Below are 23426 nucleotides of genomic sequence, written 5' to 3' on the forward strand. Positions count from 1 at the left end.
CCTTCTAGCTTAATAGATACAGAATGAGCCAGCAGAGTAAAAAAAAAAAAGTTGGTGATATGTTTACTCATACATACATTTCTGACTTAGCCCAGGAATCTTCTGTAAATCAGAGGAAGTAGATGTTTGTTTGTTTTTGTTCACATAGCCTGTATGTGAACTTTTTAAAATCAACAGCAATACTTTATGTACAGAAAATTGCTAAACAACGCAGCATTCACATGGGCTCCGCATCCTGATGCAAGGCAACCACAAAAGTTTAAATATTAAAAACAGAGCAATAATCCTGTATATGTCCCCTCAAAATTCAGTCTCATTTGTTTCATTTGGGTTTACTCCTTCCCAGATATGAGTTCAGAATTGCAGCCTAACTGTCTGATACAACCAAGTGAAGCTTAATATTATTTAGCTAAGTGTTTTGGTGTCCTCTGTCAGCAAAATGTAACACAGTCCAATGCATGTTTACTCCAATGTATACAATGGGTCACACTCCCAGTTAAGCATGTGTAGGATTGGAGCCTCTGAGAGATAGAGCCAAAATACATGTTATTTAATTCACACTTTTTACAAAATAGTCACTTTTTGGGGGGTGGGAGACAGCCACATGGCCCTGTATAGGAATGTGCTCCCGATCTGGGCCCCTTACTAGTTTGTTTGCTGCTATTTTTCATCTGCTGTTTGCCCCCAGAGGTGTTGGTTGCTCCCAAAGGCACAGTTTTCTGCAAAAGCAGCTGAGCAAGTGAATTGGTGAGCAGTTGGGTGGCAATTACTAAGTGGGAAATTACCAAGAAAGCCCAGACAGTCACATTTGATTTCGAAACAGGAAATATATGAAAGGGATAGGCTGAAATTTAGAGTCGGGATATTCAAATCCAGGGATAGCTAACATGACACCCTCCAAATGCTGCTGGACACCCAACTCCCATCAGTCCTACTATGGTGCTGGGGTCAAATCTCTTCAGGATGCTTAGAGGTTATTTAGAATATAAAATTGTATTATATTTAAAGCTCACATAAAATATTTGCTATGTTCAGCAGAGGTACAGATAACAGAATAGCAGTGTGGATCATGGGGAGAAAGAAATCCAATGTTTCTTTTAGAAAGTGGAACTTTTACTCAAATGAGGATAGGGGGGAGGAAGACAGACTCTTGCAAAACTAATGCAAGTTGCCAGTAAAACTAAAAATAGAAAATGAGGATGTGTTGCTAAAAACATCCATACAGTGGTACCTTGGTTGTTGAACAAATCGGCTCCTGAATGCCGCAAACTGGACTGTTTCGGTTTGCGAACGTTTTTTGGAAGCCGAATGTCTGATGTGGTTTCTGCGGCTTCCGCTTGAGTGCAGAAAGCTCCTGCAGCCAATCAGAAGCCGTGCCTTGGTTTCCGAACTGTTGCAGGAGTAGAACGGACTCCCGCAACGGATTAAGTTCCACAACCAAGGTACCACTGTACATCAGAAGCAGAAACAGGACAGGGAGACGGTTGCACTATTAGATGAAAAAGGTGGGAAACAATTAAGGAACAAGAATTGGTAGGTTCCAGAGATGAAATTCTTGTTACTGATCTACATAAGATTTTCAATAAGTACCCACACCAAAACCACTTTCTATGAAGAGAGACTCTGAAGAACCCAGGTGACAAAAGATAAAGTCAAGGACTGGTTGACAAAATGAAATCAATGAGACACCTAGAGCTCAAATGGGAAATTAAGCATTTTCTAACAAATAAGTTACTTTCCATTAAATCTCCTTGTTGGAGCATTGGCAGGTAGCTAATGGCTGCATTCACACATTACCATTGTGTGAAGCCAAGGTTTACTCATGGCTTCTTGATCACGGTTTGTTCCAGTGAAGCAAACCATAATCCTTTGTTTGGACATTAAACTATGTTTGTTGTTCATCGCACCTGCTTGTACTTAGGGTAGAGCAAAGCCAGAGTGATTTCCATGTTTGCACAAAAGCATTAATTATGATTTATCATGAAGTATGAATGTGGTTGGTGTAACAGCATTTTGTTTGTTTGTTTTAATGTTATATTGGGGGACCTAGGACATCAGCCTAACCTCTTGCTGTAAAGCATTATGAAACCAATAATTACATCAAAAAAAGAAATGTTACTGAGGTAGAAACAGCATGGCTTCTGCAATGGGAAGTACTGCATCATCAAGATTTTATAATTTAATGGGTGGCAGCAAATATCTAGGGCCATCTGATATAATTTATTTGGCGTTCTGAACAGTAGTCTTGAGAGACAATGGAGTGCGCCTCCAGAGATGAAGTCAAACCATTGCATTAGCAGTACTGAAGTGACCGCCCTGGAGCGCAAGCCTGGGCAGAGTGTATGGAGGTCCTGGGCAGCTCAATCCGCCTCGTAGTCTGACCCTGTAGTTGCCTTTAGCTAAATTTGGTTTTCTAGTTTCTGACCAAAAATTCATGCCAGCTTTTGTTTGTTAAGAAAGTTAATTCTTATGCCTTATATGGTATTCTGTTGCTTTTTAGTAAGCTTCTTTTTTTGCTTTACTTTTTCCCATTATTCCTTTGCAGCTGATTTCCTGTTGATATATTTTTTAAGTCGTCTTCTGTTAAATAAGACTTTGTTTGTAGAAGTGGGTTAAGCTTTTAAGACGAAGGAAACATTTCTGACAGTTTTTATTTAATAATATTGTTTACATTTTATTTTTGGCTTAAGCTAAAAAACAATGTTTGGGTTGCAATTCTGTACATAGTTACTCACACTTGAATCCCAATAATTGCACCCAAAAATTCCATGGTGAATTGCAGCCCAACTGCTTATCAGTCAGGAAGATCCCGTGCCTGTTATTCTAGGAAGTTTTTTTTTTTTTGGTGGGGGGATTCAATTGAGCCAAAGGAGATATAGCCCTTCATTTGTTTTCTTTGCATTATTTTGCCATGGTATATATATAAAAAAATTTCTTTTCCACTTAAAGGTAGAGACCTGTGGGTTCTTGCTCTGGGAAGGTTTCCAACCCAACATAGGATTGGCATACCAGAGTTCAACTATGTTGCTAATATGCATGGGGATGAGGTACGTCTACTACTTCAATTGTTGTGGTTTCCTTTACAGCATTGTTTGCCTGATATAATGGAAGCAGCTGAGATCATATACTCATGGAAGTCTTAAGTTTTTGCCAAATTGCTAGAGATGCATTTAAAAAGTCTGGTAACATTTCTCTCTTTAAGGATTCAGAATCGAAGGATGGAAGTGCTGTGGTGGAATTGAAGAGAGAGAGAGATGTGCTAAATATTATCAAAGGGCCTATCACACGTAATATTTAGAAGGTCCATCTGTTTCGATCATTCCTCAAGACTGGGTTTTAGACTTTCTTTCTCTCAGTTGATAACAGCTGAAGAAAACAATAATGGAGAGAAAGATACATATGATCTTCCTGGCGAATTTCCTAGGACCCCTAGGAAACAAACAAATGACAGAAAAAGCCATAATCTGATTTACTTTGTGCATTTTTGGCAACCTTCAGTAATAATTAGAAAGAGCATACCAAACAATAATTGTCCTGCTAAGTTCTCCAAGGCTAGTCTTATCTTGTTGCCAAAGCTGAACGCTGATAACATCAATGTGGTTGAGACAGCGTCTCAAATGGCAGCATGAAGAGAATGATACATTATGAAAATAATGTGTTAATAGTAATCAGAGCTTTTTTGTAATGCTAGTTACTAGTGCAGATTACCCTCACCTCTTTCTCTTTGGTGCCTATGGATTGGAACCATTGTGTACTAGCATTTATCAAGATATTAGTACTGGCACCTCATTATTTTTTTTAAAAAAGAGCACCAATTGTACTTGGATATTATGTGTGCAGGCCTTCTGTAGTATGATTACAGTAATAGCCAGTGTTTCCTCTATTTTAACCTGGAGTGGACTGGAGCTTTTCTCGTCTCATTCTTTTCTACTTTACCCTCCTTTTCTCTTCAGATGTATTTCTTTCCTTTAAAGCAGGAAAGCAAACTTTTTCAGCAGGGGGACGGTCCACTGTCCCTCAGACCTTGTGGGGGGCCGGACTATATTTTGGGGGGAAAAGAAAAAAAGAAGGAATTCCTATGCCCCACAAATAACCCAAAATTCATTTTAAATAAAAGCACACATTCTACTCATGTAAAAATAGCAGGCAGACCACACAAATAATCTAGAGATGCATTTTAAATAAAAGGGCACATTCTACTCATGTAAAAACATGCTGATTCCCGGACCATCCGCAGGCCGGATTTAGAAGGCGATTGGGCCGAATCTGGTCCCCGTACCTTAGTTTGCCTACCCATACTTTAAAGCCATCCAGAACAAATAATGTCAGCAGGCTTTATGCCCAATGTATTTCATATGGACTGGCTGGAATTTGAAAGTAAAGGCCCATACAACCATATGGGATCAGATGCAATTTAAAGAACTAAATTAAATTTGTTGTGTTTTAGTAGAACTGAATGGCACTTGATGTTGCTGATTACCTTTCTGTCTCCTCTTCCGCTGAACTCCCCCCTCCTTTCTTCTACAAATGTGGAAAGAAATAAGTGTAGATTATAATGCTGACATCACTCAGCTCCAGTCTTTCTTTAAAAGTTTATTTGAACTATCATGCATTGACTTTGTTGGCAATTTTTATTTTCGAAAGGTCAAACTTTTAAGTGGGGTGGATTATTCTATTTTGTCAGTAATCCTGGAGTTTTTCTGTGCTTTGATCCATTTGCATAATAATTTATTTATAAAAGACATATCAATCCTTAGAGGAAAGCCTAGTAGAAGATAATTATTTTAATCCAATGGAACTATCTCTCACAGCATCACAATAATAATGAAAATCCAGACTTTTTGGCAAGGTTGATGAATTTTTTTTTAGTTTTGGCAAAAGTTGTTGAGCTTTTTGAGCAAAATCGCTTCTTAAAAATATGCTTTTTAGAGCTATTTTTATGGAAAAACATGGATTGCCATACACCCAGATTTTCCCAGACATTTGCCCAATTTCCACCTGGACACTGCTGCTTCCCAGATATCCAGGAAAATCCAGATGTATTTGGGCATGGAAGACAATGGATTTTGGGGCAAATTTTTAAACAAAATTCTTAAAAATGTTAGGGGGAAATATTGACAGATTCTTATGTACACTCTGAAGTGCAGCAGGTATATATTGGTCAGTGCAGTAAGGAATAATTGTGGAATGTCTGGGGTTGACTGTGGAGGAGAGAGAGGTTAAGCATTTTGGCTACACAATGATTCCTTTCTGTGTTCAGTTCATTCTCAAGTTTCAGTCTCAATTCAAGTGGCCTGACTGAAGTGATGCATTTTGCAGGTAGAAAAAGCATTAACAGTCGCACAATGCTAATACTGGAAGGGAAAGCAGAATATTTTGCATACTGTATTTAAAGAGAGAAATACTGTATAAGCAGTTGGTTCCTCAAGTAAGGAATGTGGAAGGGACGGGGAAAGAAGGACCGAGAGCTGACCTGGCAGCACTAATAAATCCATTAAAATTATAACCAGGAAGCCCTTTTCTAGTGTTTAGGCGTTCACCAGGTTTTCACCATGATCCAAACAAGCTTTCCCAGTGGCTACTGTGGAACATCTTGGCATTTCTGTTTTGCTTTTTAACTTTCCATAACCATCTGTATAACTCAAGTACTTATGTGGCTTGTCTGGTTGCAGTCACTTCTTAACCCCACAGATTTTTCAGCTGGGGCATTTTGCCACTTCATTCATTTTGGGAGTGAACCAGTCCACATGGCACACTCTGGACTTTGTCCATCAATATTATTGATTGATTGATTGATTGATTGATTGAATTTATATACCACCCCTATACCCTCAGGTCTCAGGGTGGTTCACAAAATAAAATCAAAATATAAAACCACAAAATACATAATCAAAATGACAGCAACCCAATAACACCCCCCCCCGAGATCCTCAGGTGTGCAGGGATTCCACACATAAATCTTATGCACAGAGCTCTTAATCCTGTTGGGTGCCTAAAGATTTTGGATTCTCTTACTGCAATAGCAAGGTCTAAAAAACATCTCTGTGTCTCTGTCTCTGTCTCTCTCTCTCTGTAAATGCTCAAAACTGGTTTATTATATGGATGTGATGTCACCTATACAGCTTCTAGCCAGGGAAAGCTTCATAATAAGGGGACTGTGTCTTACTGAGGATACAAGGAAGGCAAAGAGCAGTTACCGTGGTTGCCTGCTTCCAGTGAATTCTGGCAATTCACTCTTCACAGGTTGAGGGATAGCCTTTGAGGAGTTTGCAGGTTACAGAGAAGAAGATAAGAGACTGGCTAGCTCAGGGTAAGAGGTTGAGGATGTGAATTTATACAGGTAGGTGCCACAATAACGGAAAACAACCTGCTGCCGTAACAAACTACTATCTTAATATGGATTGCAGCCCCTTCTCTTCCAAGGCACACTTCTCTTTCATCCAGACCCGGGAAAAGGAGAACCCAGCATGTAAATCATTGTGTACTCCCAAAAACAAATTCTAGTCTGATTAAAAAATAAAAATAAGGACAATTTCTCTCTTGACAGCAGCGAAGCAACAGCATTGTTCTCAGTTGTTGCTGATGGGGAGAGGCCTGACTGCGCTAACAAAGAAGCATTATTTTTAGCAGCGCTTGACAGTGCCAATATGAGCATGGCTTTTTTTAAGCAAGCAAACAAAACCACATATGACCCATATCAGGGTGGGTTGGGGGAACAACAGGAAGAAGCCTTGTGGGAAGTGTCTGCCTGTCTGCTGCGAGATATATATTGCAATGATAATATTCAATTTGCATTACTGATGGGCTTACCAAAGGCTAATTTTATTATTTGGTGGTGTGTGGTTTTAATTATTTCCATACCATAAAACTTGTGTAAAACTATAATTTAGTTCTATGCAAATTGAACCAATACCATATTATGAATCTGTGGCACGGGGGAAGTAGGCTAACCTTGTCTAAATGTGAAAAATGAAAAGGAAGGTAAGCCAAATAGTGCATTAGACACCCCCCCCCAATTCAATAGACTTGTCTATGAATTCACTTTTGGGGGTGGGGGGAGTAGATCTCTTCTCCTGCTACAATTAAGGGAGTGGAAAGAGGGACCAAGGAGCCATCAGATCCACTCACCAGCCCAAGGCAGGACCATTCACCCTACTTTCCCCACACAGAGTACACTATGCAATTCACACCACACTGCATTCTGAGGAAAGAGAAGGTGCACTGCAAAGCCAGTAATTTCAGATTAAGGATTTCACATGATGCCAGGTGATTGACAGAGGCCTGTGGGAGTTGGCGGTGGTAAGGCACTCTAGTTCAGAAAGGCTCCCCAGTCCTAGTCTCACCATTCATAAAATACTAACCTATTGACTTCCTTGTGCTAATTCTCACTTCTGTACTTTCCTCATGTGTGGGGCCTGGCTTTTCATTAATTCCTCCCCTCCCCCGGTGATTTAGTATGTTGAATACTTACTTTAATTGCTGTTTTATGGCTTGGCCTGGTTTAGTTGCTGCTGTTTCTGTTGATGTTGAATGTTTATTCCATAGTTTTACTCTTTTCACTGTGCATGTGTTGCTCTGCGAGATTATGCTAAAGGGTAATTATGAATAGATACCTGCCAACCTTTCTTTTCATCCTCCTTTAAGGACTCATGTCTTCTTTTGCATTTTCCTCTTGATGAGGCACTGCTTCCTTTGAATAATTTTTATTGTCAGCTAATTGTAGTATAGGTTTAATTGTAAACCCTTTAATTATGCCTAGCCAAGTTTTCCTTATTCTGCCTATCTCATTCTTGTGAGCACTGCAAGCAGCAACCCGTGCATTTTATTCATATACAGCACATAGTATATGTTTGGTGCTTTAATAAATAACTGTTGCTGCTGATCCCCACAACATCTCACATTATTTCCTTGAGGTTGCAGTTTGACACAGAACAGCAGCTTCAGGAGCAAACAGGAATTAGATCCCTACTTGTATTCATGCCTGAATACAAATACTACAAAGTTCCTCAGCTGGAGTGAGATCATGAAGGTACCAGCAGGACAAAAATGACTTATATCTAACAAACTTTATAATTAGGCTTGGAAAAATTGGCTGCAAGGGGAGCCTATTTTCTAGCCTAATTGCTGTGCATGGCGGGCATTTTCAGACGAGATGAACCCCTCTTCCCTCTGTGCTTTAACTCTCCTGCTGAACTGTATGACACTATTAATTAGAATTGCAAAAAAGTAATTGGAAAAAAGCCTTTCGTGATTAAATGCTAACTAGAATATGCTCATCATCGCCTAGGAAAAGTGTCAGAGATCCCACGGTAGGAAAAAACCTAGAACATCTCTCTTTGTTTTTTTGTGCACCGTGGAATGTGACTAGATACATGTTGAAGAGCTATGGTGACATTTATAAGTGGGTAGGGTGGTGGTGTTCTGTTTTTGCAATAGGAACTATTTTTACAATGCAACATTATGTCATTGCTAATCCTATTTAAAATGTTGAGATGGAAGCAAACATCCATTGAACTATGTATTATCCTATTATGTCTCTGAGTGCCTACTTTACTGGCTTGCTTGGGCCTGCCCAGCACTGGCATTCAGCATTTGGAAGGTTTACCAGTTCTGCTCCATAGTAATAGACAGAACGGGACATTTTTAGCTTGTGATATCAAAGTGCTTTCTGACCCTTTGCCTTTTCCTCTCTTGTCTCATTTCTGCTTTTGTCTCCATCCTTTGGCCTAACATAGCTTTGCTTACAAACTTGGATGACGTCTTACTAAGGGGCTGCTTCCTCTAAGTGTGCACATATAATTCAGTAGCTGAGTTGGTTGTCTTATCATCCTGCCAGGTAGTAAATAAAAGTTGTTTCCAGTTAACACATAGGTGAGTGTGGAAACTCTTGCCTGAATCTACCTTTGGTCTTTTAGTAGGATTCAGTCATTAAGGAATAAGTCAGGAGAGTCATTTAATCCAGGGAGACTATGACATGCTTATTAAACTTTTGCCATACTCTCTTTTTTTATTTTCCTGCTGAAGCTTCCCTTCCTTTTAGGCATAGCAATTTCTGAAATGTGTCCCATTTCATTAAAGATCTGCATTAAAGTTCGTTCTGTTTTGGTCATGAGCAATGTTGAACGAAGTAGAGCTATGTATTTTACAAAACCATTCCAGGTCTGCTAACTAGAAAATAAAAATAAAAATACACAGTCTTCCTCTTGCCTCTCTATTCCAGAAACCAGATCTCATCTGGCAGTAGCTAAAATGCTGAACTTGTAGGAAGTCTACAGCATTCCAAACTTTCAGAGTTGGACACTTTATTACGCAGTATAGTTTTCATTGTAACAACACAATGTCTGCAGTATAGACAAAAGAGAATAGAATGTGCTGGTTTAAGGAATGTCCAGGGTACATAGCAATACATTATGATATTTATCTGTGAAGTCCCCAAGAGCGAAAAAAATTATGCTCTTAAATTTGCTCTTAAATCTGTAGTTAAAGAAGTTAGATTAGCTTCAACCAGAGCCAGGGCCTTTTCAACACTGGCTCTGGCCTGGTGGAACGCTCTCTCATGAGACCAGGGCCCTGCAGGATCTGATTTCTTTCCGCAGGGCCTGTAAGACAGAGTTGTTCCACCTGGCCTTTGGCTTGGAGCCAATTTGATTCCCTCCCCCTCTTTCTTTTTCCTTCTCCTCCTGTGATGAGGCTGCATTTTAATATTTTAATGTTTCAATATTTTAATGTATTTTAATCTTGTTTTTTAAGTTGTATTCATTCAATTTGTTTTTATTATTGCTTGTTAGCTGCCCTGAGCCCGGCCTTGGCTGGGGAGGGCGGGGTATAAATGAAAAATATTATTATTATTATTATTAGTTGGACTACAACTCCAGTAAGCTCCAGCTACCGTGACCAATGGTCAGGGGTGATGGTTGTTGTGGTATAAAAGCTCTGAAGGGCATCAGGTTGGGGAAGGCTAGGCTATAACATCTAATTCTCAGGCTTGTGGTCCTTGCTGAAAACTGCTGCTTACTGTGATAGGGCCAGCTCACACTGTGAAAATGTTTCCATTCAATGTGTTTTGGTTGTCTGTTGCCATAAGTGTGCATATGATTGTGTGGGGAATGTAAACAAATACAGCTACAGGGATTTTTCCACTCACTGCTGCTTTTCTCCAGCTGCAGTGATTGGGAGGGAAAACTCATTGTTCGCTAGCTGTGCCTGTGTCTGCGTCCTGTCTGGTTCACTTTCCACATGGATAGCATTGCTTGGGCAACGGGTATTTTGGCTGGAACTGGTTTTCAGTGGGAAGCCTCACCCAGGCCCCAAATGCACTAAAGCATTCACTGCCACAGTTTTTGCTCAAGCCATAAGAAAAGTATCGCTGTGTTTTTCTTGGCTGTTTGATTTCTGGGGGAAATATATTTTAACCCAATTAATGTTGGCCATCATATTCTGCTTGCTAGTTTTAGGAATATGGTGCTTTGTATTAGGTCTGCATTATGTATTACCTTTGTACCTCGGGCAAACTAAGATCTGTGCTGCACCTTATTGTCCATTGCATTTAAAACACACACAACTCTGTGCTTCTTAACACAGGCAGTCGGGAGGGAGTTGCTGCTCCATCTTATAGACTTTTTGGTAACCAGTGATCAGCGTGATCCGGTCATTACAAAACTCCTTGACAGCACCCGAATACACATCCTGCCTTCAATGAACCCTGACGGATTTGAATCAGTAATAAATGCCAGCTGTGAGCCTCTTTTAGGCAGGTGAGAACAGAGCAAAAATTGTTATGGGGAGCACCTTAGGGTTTGCTTTCAATACATTTCAGAACCCCACATTACATTCGCCCAAATGCTTTTACTTTCTGTTCCTGGTTGCAGGACCTCAAACTCCAAGTTGTCTTGAATCTGGGTCCTTCTAGGATGGGGGTGAGAAAACATTTCTTTATTTCTCCTTCTCCTCCTTCTTCCCTGTTGAAAAAAATAAAACGATGAAAGAAAGAGAAAGAGAAAGAAAGAAGAGGAAAAAGAGCAAATACAAGGATATAATATATTACACTAAATATACTGTATTGGCCCGAATATAAGCTGCACCCGAATATAAGCCACACCTTTAAAATTGGAGGGGGGGGGAGAAAAAGAGAGAGAGAAATCTCCAAATATAAGCTGCCCCATTCGTCGCTGCTCCTGACTATGTACTGGGGGGGGGCATGCTACGTTGCCGGTGGCCTTTCCCCTTCCTTGCTCTCTCCCTTCCTAGCCTTAGAGAGGATGGGGAATGACTTGCAGGGCAGGCACCGCTTTGCTGCACTTCTGGCACTGTTTGCCCTGCGCTCCTGGCTGCACACCATAAGGCTGCAAATATAAGCCTCACTTTAACTTTTCACGGTCAGAATTTGGGGGAAAAGTGAGGCTTCTGTTCAGGCCAATATGGTAATAAGTTACATTTCCATACATTATACAGCTTTTAAAGGACATCTGCAGGCAGCCCTGTATCCGGATGTTTTTAATGTTTTATTCTGTTTTTATAATAATAATTTATTATTTATACCCCGCCCATGTGGCTGGGTCCCCCCAACCACTCTAGGCGGCTTCCAACAAAACACTAAAATACAATAACCTATTAAACATTAAAAGCTTCCCTAAACAGGGCTGCCTTTAGATGTCTTCTAAAAGTTTGGTAGTTATTTTTCCCTTTGACATCTGGTGGGAGGGCGTTCCACAGGGCGGGCGCCACTACCGAGAAGGCCCTCTGCCTGGTTCCCTGTAACTTGGCTTCTCGCAGTGAGGGAACCGCCAGAAGGCCCTCGGCGCTGGACCTCAGTGTCTGGGCAGAATGGTGTTTTTGTGTGTTGGAAACCACCCCCAGGGTGGCTGAGGCAACCCAGCTAGATGGGTGTGGTATAAATAATAAAAGTTGTTGTTGTTAGGCTGCATTTTTCATATCTTCAGGTGCTCTAGTGGCATGGGTGCTACAAACGTTACCATGCACTGCAGGGGTGTTTGAGTAGCACCTAGGGGTGGTTGTTTAATTCAGCCTCTGCTTACTCTACCACCTTTCCCAATCCTTGAAAAGTATGGCTAGAGGTTATAGCTGTTTTAGTTTCTGTATCAGCAGTTCATTCGTTCTTTCAACTGGACCTAGATGCTTGAGGATAATGAGGACTATGAGGTACCCATTGGATATTCCATTCATTAGCCCACCTGTTAAGCGAGGCCAATAATTAATTAATCCTGCAACTGCACTATTGCTGGTGGTCACTCAGCTTTCAGCTGACCCACATCCTGCTGATACTTATTCCTGGAGCACAAACAGTAAATCAAGACAACAAAGCAAGCAAACAAAAAAGACAAAAAAACTCTGACAGGGTGTTCCAATAAACAAAAAGGAAGAATTCTGCAAATGATTAGCCTATCTCCTTGAAATGCAAGATTCTTCTGCAGTAGGCCTCACGTATGCAAGGGTGGGGAGATCTTTCAGCCTGAAGGCCGTGTATCCTGGTGAAAGACACCAGAGGCAAAAACAGGCAGAACAACATATGAAATGTTTACCTTTGTACAGTAGACTAGTCTACAACTATCCTCCATTTAGGCAAGCAAAAGGTATTAGTAGGATTTAAAGATACAAAAAGTTTGAGAACCCCTGCCATAGACCGCTTAAAACTATGTCTGAATAGTCAACCATATTCTAGGGCCCTACTCAAAGAGGCCCTAAACAGACAGATTGCAACCAAACATTTGCATCCTAAACTCATTCATTTGAAAGTATGTTCTAGATGACAGCCTAATATATATATTTTTATCCCTCTTAAGATTCAATGCTAATAATAAAGATCTGAACAGGAACTTCCCAGATGCCTTTATCTTAAATACTCATGACATCCAGCCAGAGACTGAAGCTATAATGAACTGGTTAAAGAATGAAACGTTTGTCCTCTCTGCTAATCTGCATGGCGGATCACTGGTCGCAAGTTACCCTTTCGATAATGGCAATTCAGGTAAGCTATTACTTGAGCGTAGGGTCACTAACTCTACTGGCAACCCATAGCTGATGTTGCACGATACACAGGCAAAGGCAGGTCTTCAATTCTGTCTATAATATAAAGTATTTGAAGCATTTGATCTTGATCATATAGACCTATTTTGAACTCACATCAGCCCCAGCCAGCATAGCCAATAGTCAGGGTTGATTATATACATTCAAAACAGGAATTCATAACATGGAGTCTACATCGTAGCACTGGTCAACACCCCCACAGACATCCAGCCAAGCCACAACAGGGAACAGTTAACTTGCTTTCCAGCAGTTCTCAAACTGGGTCCCCAGATGTTATTGGCTACAACTCCCATCATCCCTGAGCTCTGGCCTTGCTAGTTAGGGTTGATGGGAGTTGTAGTTCAACAACATCTGGGGACCCACAGGTTGAGAAAGGCTGCTTTACACTGCCTTTGATCTAGTCTAGAGGGAATTTGCTGTGCCAGTAATGTAAGTTTGAAAATGTGGCAAGCTATACATGCAACAGGGACGTGGGTGGTGCTGCGGGTTAAACCACAGAGCCTAGAACTTGCCGATCAGAAGGTTGGCGGTTCGAATCCCCGTGCCGGGGTGAGCTCCCGTTGCTCGGTCCCTGCTCCTGCCAACCTAGCAGTTCGAAAGCACGTCAAAGTGCAATTAGATAAATAGGTACCACTCCGGCGGGAAGGTGTTTCCGTGCGTTGCTCTGGTTCGCCAGAAGTGGCTTAGTCATGCTGGCCACATGACCTGGAAGCTGTACACTGGCTCCCTTGGCCAATAAAGCGAGATGAGCGCTGCAACCCCAGAGTCGGTCATGACTGGACCTAATGGTCAGGGGTCCCTTTACCTTTACCTTTCATACATGCGACAAATAGTGGCGGGAGTGGTCCGTCCTGCTTTGCCACCTGAGATGTTGTGGAACTCACCAGAAACCACCACCACCACTTCTTCTCACTTCTCTGGCAGTGGGCAGAGCACACTGGGGGATTCCACCACTTGAGGCAGCTGCCTCAGTTTGCCTCATGGGTGAGCCAGCCCACATTTTTTAGCAATCCTTGCACTGGGAAGGATTTCTAGCAGTAGCCAGAAACGTGCCTATGCTTTTATGATGCAAACTATACTTATTAGTTGTGATGTATGTGTGCAGAAACCCAGGCAAACGCAATCTACACTGTAACCAAATTTCCACTGTGGTTACTTTTCTTTCCACAGCTACAGTTACTTTTCTGGATGAGAGCCGAACTGTGGATAATGATGTTTTCATGCACCTGGCGAGAACATACTCCGAGAAACATGCCACGATGCACAAAGGGAATGCGTGTAACTCTGTAGAATACTTCCCAGATGGCATTACAAATGGACATCAGTGGTACATGCTTCAAGGTAAGAAATTCCCCCGTTGTTCCCTAAGCGCTCTCATCCTTTTTTGTATATTCTACACTGCATAAATGTAAAGGTAAAGGGACCCCTAACCATTAGATCCAGTCATGGCCGACTCTGGGGTTGCAGCGCTCATCTCGCTTTATTGGCCGAGGGAGCCGGCATACAGCTTCCAGATCATGTGGCCAGCATGACTAAGCCACTTCTGGCGTACCAGAGCAGCGCACGGAAATGCTGTTTACCTTCCTGCCAGAGCGGTACCTATTTATCTACTTGCACTTTGACGTGCTAGGTTGGCAGGAGCAGGGACCGAGCAACGGGAGCTCACCCTGTTGCAGGATTCGAACCGCCGACCTTCTGATCGGCAAGTCCTGGCTCTGTGATTTAACCCACAGCACAACAAACGAAGCAATTTAAAACAGCAAAAATCCACAAAGCAATAAAAAAAATACTGCAGCGATCCAGTGCAAAGCAATACATAATACATTGCCATCAAACACAGTGAACACCTGCAAGATCAGTAGGCCAAGGTGGGGAGACAGGATCCAACTGACAAGCCAAATCCTGAGCTCTTCCACTCCCCTTTCCCAGCCATTTTGACTGGCTTGTTGGACCACCCACTCGTCATTATCACGGTGTCAGGTGGTCCAACAGAGCTTGCTGAAAGCACTGCTTAACTAATGGGAGCTTAGTGCAAGCCCTGTTTTGGGAAGAGATTGGCTACACTATGGAGTTCCCAACTGGGAACTTGGTAGTGCAGCTGATTCCTGTGGGGACCTGCTGTCAGTGCGTACAAGGCCTTGCTTGCCAAGGAGGAATCAGGAGCACATTTAAGGCTCCTGGTTGTTCTTTTGCAGCTGTTTCCTTACCTGCCCCACACCTAATCTCTAGTTAGGACCCCTGCCAGACCCTATTTTGCCCATGAGCAGGGGATTCCCCGCTACTTTTTTGGACCAATTTCCTGGCAAAAATTCAGAACTTTCGAAGTTCTTCCGTCTTAAGCTAGGTGATGGGGGGAGGGTGAAGTGAGATGAGGTGCCAAGTGACATTTGCATTCCAAAGTGGGTGCCCAACACACTTATAGGCATAGAAAGTCTCTGCTTGTACTGATGTGTGTGTGTGTGTGTGTGTGTGTGTGTGTGTGTGTGTGTGTGTGTAAGTGGCTTGGGGGGTGTGGAGAATAAATTTTATGAGGATTGTGCCTATTGTGTGCATAAGTTGGATAACTCAGGAAAGTAATCCTACATTGTAGTTGGTTGCCACTCAACCAGAGAAAAAAATGTTCTACCCATATACCTTTTGCAGTCTTCTTGTTGGAAAAGTGAGAGGAAATGTGTTTCCTTTCCTTCTTACTTCATTGACATGAGTTTTTAAGCTGCATGCAGCTATGTAGTGGGAGTAGGAGACCAAAAAAAAAGTGGGGACAGCCTAGTGCTGGTGTAATAATAATAATTATTAATAATAACAACAGTAATTTATTATTTATACCCCGCCCATCTGGCTGGGCTTCCCTAGCCACTCTGGGCGGCTTCCAACCAAATATTGAAATACAGTAATAATAATGGCTTAAGACAATGGTTTTCAACCAGTGTGCTGTGGCACCCTGGGTGCCTTGAATGATGCTCAGGGGTGCTGCAGGCAACACTGGCCTCCCTCCCTCTTTCCTTCCCTCCCTCCCTCGGATGCCATCTCACGTTATTGCCTCCCAAAGGCTTGCACAACTATTTGTTGCAGCAGCCCTGGCTATGAGCTCCCCAGGCAAATGGTGCCTCTGGGGCTGACCAGGGGGTGCTTACCAGGCCACTGTGGGGCAGGGCAATATGAGGAGGCACCTCTCTTTGGGGTGGGGGGTGGGCAGCTCAGAGACCAGGCGCAGCAGCTGTGGCTGCATGGAGGACCCCCAAGGAGAAGGAAGAGGAGAGGAGGCTGAGAGAACGCTCCACAAGGGATGGTGTTTGGAAAAGGGCGAGAGGCTGCCAGCTCTGCAGGCAAGGGGTGACATAACTGGCCTCCTGAGCCCCACGGGGGTGCTGCAGAAAGAATGTAGCTGCGTCAAGGGAGCTGTGGACTCAAAAATGTTGAAAAATTCTGACTTAAGAGAAAACTGCCCATGCTTAGTCATTTGCCACTGGCAGATTCCACAGGACAGTCTAGGGGGGAAGAAGCAGAGGGCAGCAGTAGCAGATCAACAAGCCGAAGTGAAGTGCTGGTGGCTGGAGGACTGGAAGAATGCTGACTTTTCTGCTGACCAGCTGTTGGCTGCTCACATGCCAAATCAGCCTCCTGGGGACATTTGAACCAAGGCTGATGAGTTGAGGCACCTGGCAAAGGAGTTTAGGAGAGTCTTTAAAATGCTAACTTTTTCTTAACGGCATTTAAACTATGCATTTAAATATATACTTTAGGTGGGATGCAGGATTATAGCTACGTCTGGGGACAGTGCTTCGACATCACTCTGGAAGTATCGTGTTGTAAATTTCCACAAAAAGATGAGCTTCCGTCCTTCTGGAACGACAATAAAAATGCTTTGATTGAATACATTAAACAAGTTCATCTAGGTAAGATGGCTCTACTCAGTTTTCTTTTATCATAGCTAATATTCTGGTTTGCATGTGTTGTAAACAAAAGGTGCCCTCATGCCAGTATGGGGGACACAAGAGCCCTTATAGAGTCCTTTGTAGGTTCTCCATTGGTAGGAGAAAATAACAGAGGCCAACCAGAGAATATTGAGAAGCAAAGCAGCTAGTAAGCCTGATCTTTATTAAACTGTTGCAACAGGAAAGAGTTGCACACACAGGAAAGAGGAGGAGGACCACGAACCATGTGTGCTTGCCTTCATATAGCCATTTTGAAATTCCCTGCCCTGGAGCTCAAGACCACCCCTCCATACATAATACATACATCACAGAAGAGGTGTAACCCAAGACCACCCCCCACAAATATCATACCGGCATCACAGAAAAGGCGGTCTACAACAGAAATTTGAATGTTGTTTTTCCTGTCTGCCAGGTTATCTGATAATGCCTTATCTGATTGGCTTTCCTGGTAGTCTGGCCATTCCTTTGAGATGGTAATTACCCAATTCCTAGGACAATGGGAAGGTTCCCTCACCCCCCTCCCTCCTTGCAGAGAAACATTTGGTCAGTTTGAGAGTCAAAATGGTTTCAGGACTGTCTTTCTGTGCTGCTTCAGACAGGTGGTTTATATATTTATGTATGTGTTTGCTTGGTACATTTATGAACATTTATTATATATATGACCTTAAAATATTTATTACACATGTTGTGAAATAAGTTCCTTAAAGAACAATGAAGAAAACATCTCTGATAAATATTATTTACTGTAATAGGAGTTTTTACAGATCTGCATGCAAGCACTTTAGCGTTCTAATTAGTATGGTAATTGCTTAGGAAGGGGGCTAAAAGTAAAGGATTTCTGAGAATGTGCTGCCAGAAAGCGACGGAAAAGGTTTCAGTTCTGTTTCGAAGAACAAAGCAATTTTACCCAGTGAAAATAGTATGAGGATTGGTAGTGTTCAAGGAAGAGAGGAAGGAGTCAGTGACTCTGCCCATCAACTAGCGGACAGATGGGGAACCTGTGGCCCTCTGAGTATAGTTGGGCTAATGGGAAACAGACAGCGACCAAAGTGAAAACAGATCAAACTGATGTGTACCAGGATTTGCAAAATCGAATTGAAACACAGCTGTTTTTTCAAAGCATGTTATGTGTACATACCTTTAGTGTTACAGAAGAGTACACTCCAGTGGCAATGTTCATGCATGATCCCTATTTACATGAGCAGGAAGCCATGTTTGCATGCCATGTAGTGAAGCAACACTGCCCTCCCATGGATTGCCAGGGGCAAAACATTTAAGCAGGCTAATACATCAAGTTCACTTCCAGACATGGCCTGTTCATTGAGCACTGAGTTCTGATTCGTTTTCAGAGGCAGTCATATGCACTCACATCAAGCATTTCCCCGTCACTCTCCTTATTTAATTTTTACGAATTGTTTTGTTGTGCAGATCCAGTTTAATTGTCCAACTTGGGTTTGCCACTGTGTGGTTGAATCCCACCCACAAAAGAGCAACAGTCTGGAATCAGCTTAATTCTGCTAATCCTAATATTCAGAATAAGGTTCTCCCCTCCTACAAAAACAAGTTTCTTCAAGTTCCCTTAATTTAAAACTAGGTTTTCTCTTCTGGCAGTGGTGGCTAACTTCAGGAAGTTTATTAGTATTATTGCAATTTAAAAACATACAGATCACCATATTTTCTTCTTTAACGTACAAAACATACACAAATTCTGTTCATTCATCTATCTAATCTCATTTCACTAACAGTCGACTTCCTCCTACCCCTATTACAGCTTCTTCATTTCTTTTTATTTCCTTATCTTTGTATTGCATTCTAACATGCTTTCATCCTTTTCCTTATAAATTATATTCCTCTTATTTTTTCTAATTCCATTTTGTAAAAACAAATCTATACACATCCAAATATTGCTTTGAGAACCATATTTACACAGATAATTTCTAAAACAATCCCATTCTTTTTTTATTTTTGTATTCGAGTGGTTTCTTACTACCTCTATCAATTTGGCCAGCTCCACATATTAATATAATTTCATTTGCCACTCTTCCTTCATTGGCACCCGTTCTCCTTTCCAGTATTTGGCAACTAGAACTCTAGCCGCTGTGGTTGCATCCAGAAACACTCTTTGGGGTTTTTTAAAAAGATATTTATGGTCATGATGCCCAGTAAGGCCTCTGGCTCTGGCTTTTTAATAAATGTTTGAGCATTTTATTTACCTCTTTATAGACTATGTTCCAATTTTTAAAAATTTGGGGACAGGTCCACCACATGTGGAATAAGGTTTCTTCTTTTTGTTTACATCTCCAACATGTGTCCGTGTTGTTTTTATATATTTTAGCCAATTCACATGGGATTATATACCACCGGTATATCATCTTCATAACATTTTTTTTTATTAAATAACAGACCATGAAATTTAAGTCTGTTTTCCATAGTCTTTCCCAATTTTCCAATAATATTGGATAGCCAAAGCCTTGTGCCCATTTCACCATAACCTCCTACACTTCTTCATCTTTAAGTTGCCAACCTAATAATAATTTGTTTTTGATAATATTTTCCTGTTTATTCATACTACTTTCTCCAATTTTGATATCTGTTTCTCAAATCCATTTTCTTGTCTGATTTGAAGATTTCCTTCAATTGATAATACTGTTGCCAAGCCAATCCTACTTCAAGAAGTTTTCTGTTTTGTTATTACATAACATTTTTTTTTTACGGTTCCTGTGTTCCCTACTTTGATGCCAAGTTTTTTCATGCCCCTCCCATTTGTACATTAAAAAAGAGACCATATCCACATTGATATGCTCTCTGCAGGGGATTGTGGATCAACACAGCCCTTGGCCCATAAAAGGTTAATTGCCCTTATGTTACTATGTTTTGAGTCTGTACATTTCCCCCATACTTTGAATTTACAAATTTAATAAACTGGATAGTCAAGCTTTTTTCCTAATAAACAACAAAAAATATCCTAACCAGTACAAGCAATAGATAGTTCTTCCACTTCAGTGCTCCATACATGCATTGCCATGGCTTTTGTCCAGAACTTCATTGGAATTGTAGAGGCATGTGCTAGTCTTGTTCTAGACTTCTAAGGAAGAATAGTGATTTTGCCTCCACTCAAGAGAAGTGTTTTAGTTCTTGTGTGAATATGTTGAGGAGAGGCAAGTTTCCCCCCTGTTCATCTACACAAATTCACTATATCCATTATTATCCTTAAAGTAGCTAAAGGTAAATTTCCTTCCCCAATAAAAATCAAAACATCAGCCAAACATTTCTTCTTTTGGAGAATGTGCATACAATACTTTAGCAAGTGTTTAAACACGTTACTATAGAATGCATTTGGTGACAAAGGGCTGTTACTAGATTGCGAGTGGCTGTGCCATTTGCTCCTGTTGCTGTACTTCCTTGGCAGAAAACTTTTCTAGTTACGTGCCAAAATCGAAAAGAAATGGCTTCTTTCTCTTTTGACTTCTTGCCATAGGTGTAAAAGGTCGTGTTTTGGATGAGAATGATGAACCTGTTCCAGGTGTGATAGTGGAAGCTGTCGGAAGGAGACACATATGTCCTTACAGAACCAACAAAAATGGAGAATATTATCTTCTCCTCCTGCCTGGCACCTACACACTTAATGTAAGTCATCTTGTCTTAGACCTGCAAGCTGCTGTTCTGGTAAACATGGCCAAAATCCCTAGACATGCATGCAGGTTCTGTGCTCTTGTGGAGGGTGGGCTAGTTTTTCCTTCTGGTGCTAGTCCCCTTACACCTCATATGGGGACCAGGGCCTTAGGAGAGAAAGGGAACTGAAAACTCCTATGCAGCATTTTAGATCCCCAGAATGTGCAATTTAAGATAGAGTAGGATTGCTGTGCCGATAGGGCATCACATACTTCTCTGCAATGTGGCCATGGAATTCTAGGCTCCATGACGGATTCAGCAAACACATGTCTAAAGGTCAATTTATGAATTAAAAAGATAATGCCAACTTTCCAAAAGCTTACCCTAGTGTTTAAAGGAGTGACTCGCTTACACTGAGGTCCTTTCCACACTTAATTAGGAGGGAAGAAATTTATATATATTCACATTCCATTGTGTAATTAAAATGGTCTACATATTGACAAACTGCAAACATTTTTTCCTCTTTATTGGTCTTTAGGCAACAGCACCTGGCTCTAGCTCATTGCTACAGGAACTGCATATACCAGACGGCAGAGCACAGTTCAGTGCCCTCACGTATGACTTTGTTGTCCCCCATTTACAGACCAGACCCGAGCCTGCTTCATGCCCCACAGACCCCCTTTATTCTTCAGATTATGATAAAAACCAATCTGCCACACTGAAGCCTGCTATTACCTCCTTGGTTTTAGTTACTATCTTTTATGCAGTGTTGGGATGAAACTTTTATGTGCATATATATATATTCATTCAAATGGACTGGACAATCTTCTCTTGACAATCAAAAATGGGTTATTTCAGTGTAATGTAATAAAGTACTGTATTACATAAAGTATACGTTTCTTAAAGAGAGAACAACTAAATGTGCTTTGTGCTTGCAACGGAATTCGATTATTACAATTCACTATCCAGCAATTATGCTAATTTTTTATTAAGACATTTGGTTTAAATGTTTGATTCTACCAGAGGACTAAGCTACCTTCTTTTTCCAATTAGCACCTCATAAAAATGCATGAATGCCTCCTAATGAGGATACCAAATTAGTACCATGAGGTTGCAATCCTAAACATAAGGGGGAGGGGCCCTACTGGACACTACAAGACTAACTTCTGAGTACAGGTGGGTAGACTCTGTGTTTGGTTATAATTACAACAAACTTCCATGCACGTTTATTCTGCCGTTACTAAAGCAGCATAGGGGGTACCAGTGGCCCCTCCAGGTGTCAACTTCCTTCAGCTCAAGCCAGTACTCAGGTATGAACAGGGTATCAATTTTCAGCGATTTACTAAAAAGATACAATACTGGTATTCAGTGCCATTGTTATGGTAGCCAAAGTTGGAGAAATCTCATGTGCAAAACCTTTGTAATAGTGTTTTGGATGCCCTCCTGATGATACAGAAACAGGTGGTTGGGAGAGATCATGACCCGTTCCTGCCCCTATACAAGAGGACACAGTGCATAAAAATAAGGAACCAAAATAAGCAATCTGCTATGCTCAAGTCCTGCTTGGCCGCCATGGGAACAAAATGCTGACCAGATGGGACCTTTGGTATGATCCAGCAGACTCACGTCCTTAACATAAAATACAAAATGTTTTTGATCGCATGATTTAAATACAGAAGGTAACAAGCCAGTTAGAGGAAGCAAACCAGTGAGATTTACTGAAAACTGGGGATTTGTTAAATTCAAATTTTGTACATTTATTGCACTGAATTTCAATATTTTACGTTTTGTTCAAATGAACTAAACCCATTACAATGGCAAAAATGGATTGTTAAGTCTCTTGCCAACGAGACTAAGGATATACATTTAAAAATCGTTTGAGGATGAAAACAAAATTTAATTTCAGTTTAACAGACTTTTAAACCTTTACCAGAGAAATGCAGATATGGTGGCTATGATTCAAATAACCCCTTTAAACACACTTCACTGGATTTTGCAGACTAGCTATTATTTTCCATCATCCAGGGAATACTGATTTCCCCCATTAACACTTCCTAATGGTCTTTGTTGCAGGCCTGGTAAAAGCGTGTAGGCTTCCAGAAAGGGTAACTGGAGATTTAGTGCTGGAGATCTGTTAGCTCTTCATTTAAAATGCTGCTCTCTACCTAGCCCCAGAGCAAATTTATTCCTCCTGCCTGAACCACGTATGTGCAAACACTGACATTAACACTAACAAAGCTGCACTGGCACAACCTGCCACCCCAAACTGCAAATGACTGCACAGTCTTCAAATACACAAATGGAGGCACAAACTGTGGGCTGTAGCATGTATGAAGAAGATAAAGCAAATAAAAGGGGGAATGAAACTAGGTTAATTTGTATTCTTGAAAACTTAAGTAAAATATTTATTTAAAAAAGGGAGACTAACCAGGCTTCCATCTACCTTGGATTCAAACCATGCTTGAGGGACAAAAATGTTGTTTCTGCTAATAGCCAGTTACAGTGCAATGGATTCCAGAGAGGAGGTAAAGAAATACCCACAATCCCACAGGTTGCTTCTGATCCCTTAACCAGAGTTAAAAGATTATCAGTCTCTCTGCACAGAGTTTGCCCTACAGCCTTTTGACTAAAATAACTTTTCTGTAAATGCAAGATGTATCTAGTCTTCAAGCATGGTTGAAAACAATGGAAACTAGTACACTTTTTTAAAAATGCTGTAATTTCAATCTCTTTTCTGAATAAAGAATGCAATTTTTAGACACAGAAGATTTGGACTGTTAGAATAAGACTAAAAAGATCTCACCACAAACACTAAATCCGTTCATTTGTTGCCAT

General features: G+C 41.2%; 1 protein-coding gene across 4 annotated transcripts in view; it reads left to right on the plus strand.

The window, feature by feature from the left end:
• CPM (carboxypeptidase M) overlaps window positions 1-21480 on the plus strand; it is a 34177-nt gene extending 12697 nt beyond the window's left edge. For all 4 annotated transcript variants that reach the window (XM_081877749.1, XM_081877747.1, XM_081877748.1 and 1 more), the window contains 7 exons: window positions 2950-3047; window positions 10582-10754; window positions 12801-12985; window positions 14215-14385; window positions 16788-16940; window positions 20458-20606; window positions 21130-21480. In XM_081877749.1, coding sequence (XP_081733875.1) covers window positions 2950-3047; window positions 10582-10754; window positions 12801-12985; window positions 14215-14385; window positions 16788-16940; window positions 20458-20606; window positions 21130-21369 — 1169 coding nt within the window. In that variant the 3' untranslated portion in view covers window positions 21370-21480. The remainder of the gene's footprint in view (window positions 1-2949; window positions 3048-10581; window positions 10755-12800; window positions 12986-14214; window positions 14386-16787; window positions 16941-20457; window positions 20607-21129) is intronic.
• The last annotated feature ends 1946 nt before the right edge of the window (window positions 21481-23426 follow it).

Source organism: Podarcis erhardii, assembly GCF_964252035.2.
Source record: "Podarcis erhardii genome assembly, chromosome: 10".
NCBI classification, from domain to species: domain Eukaryota; kingdom Metazoa; phylum Chordata; class Lepidosauria; order Squamata; family Lacertidae; genus Podarcis; species Podarcis erhardii.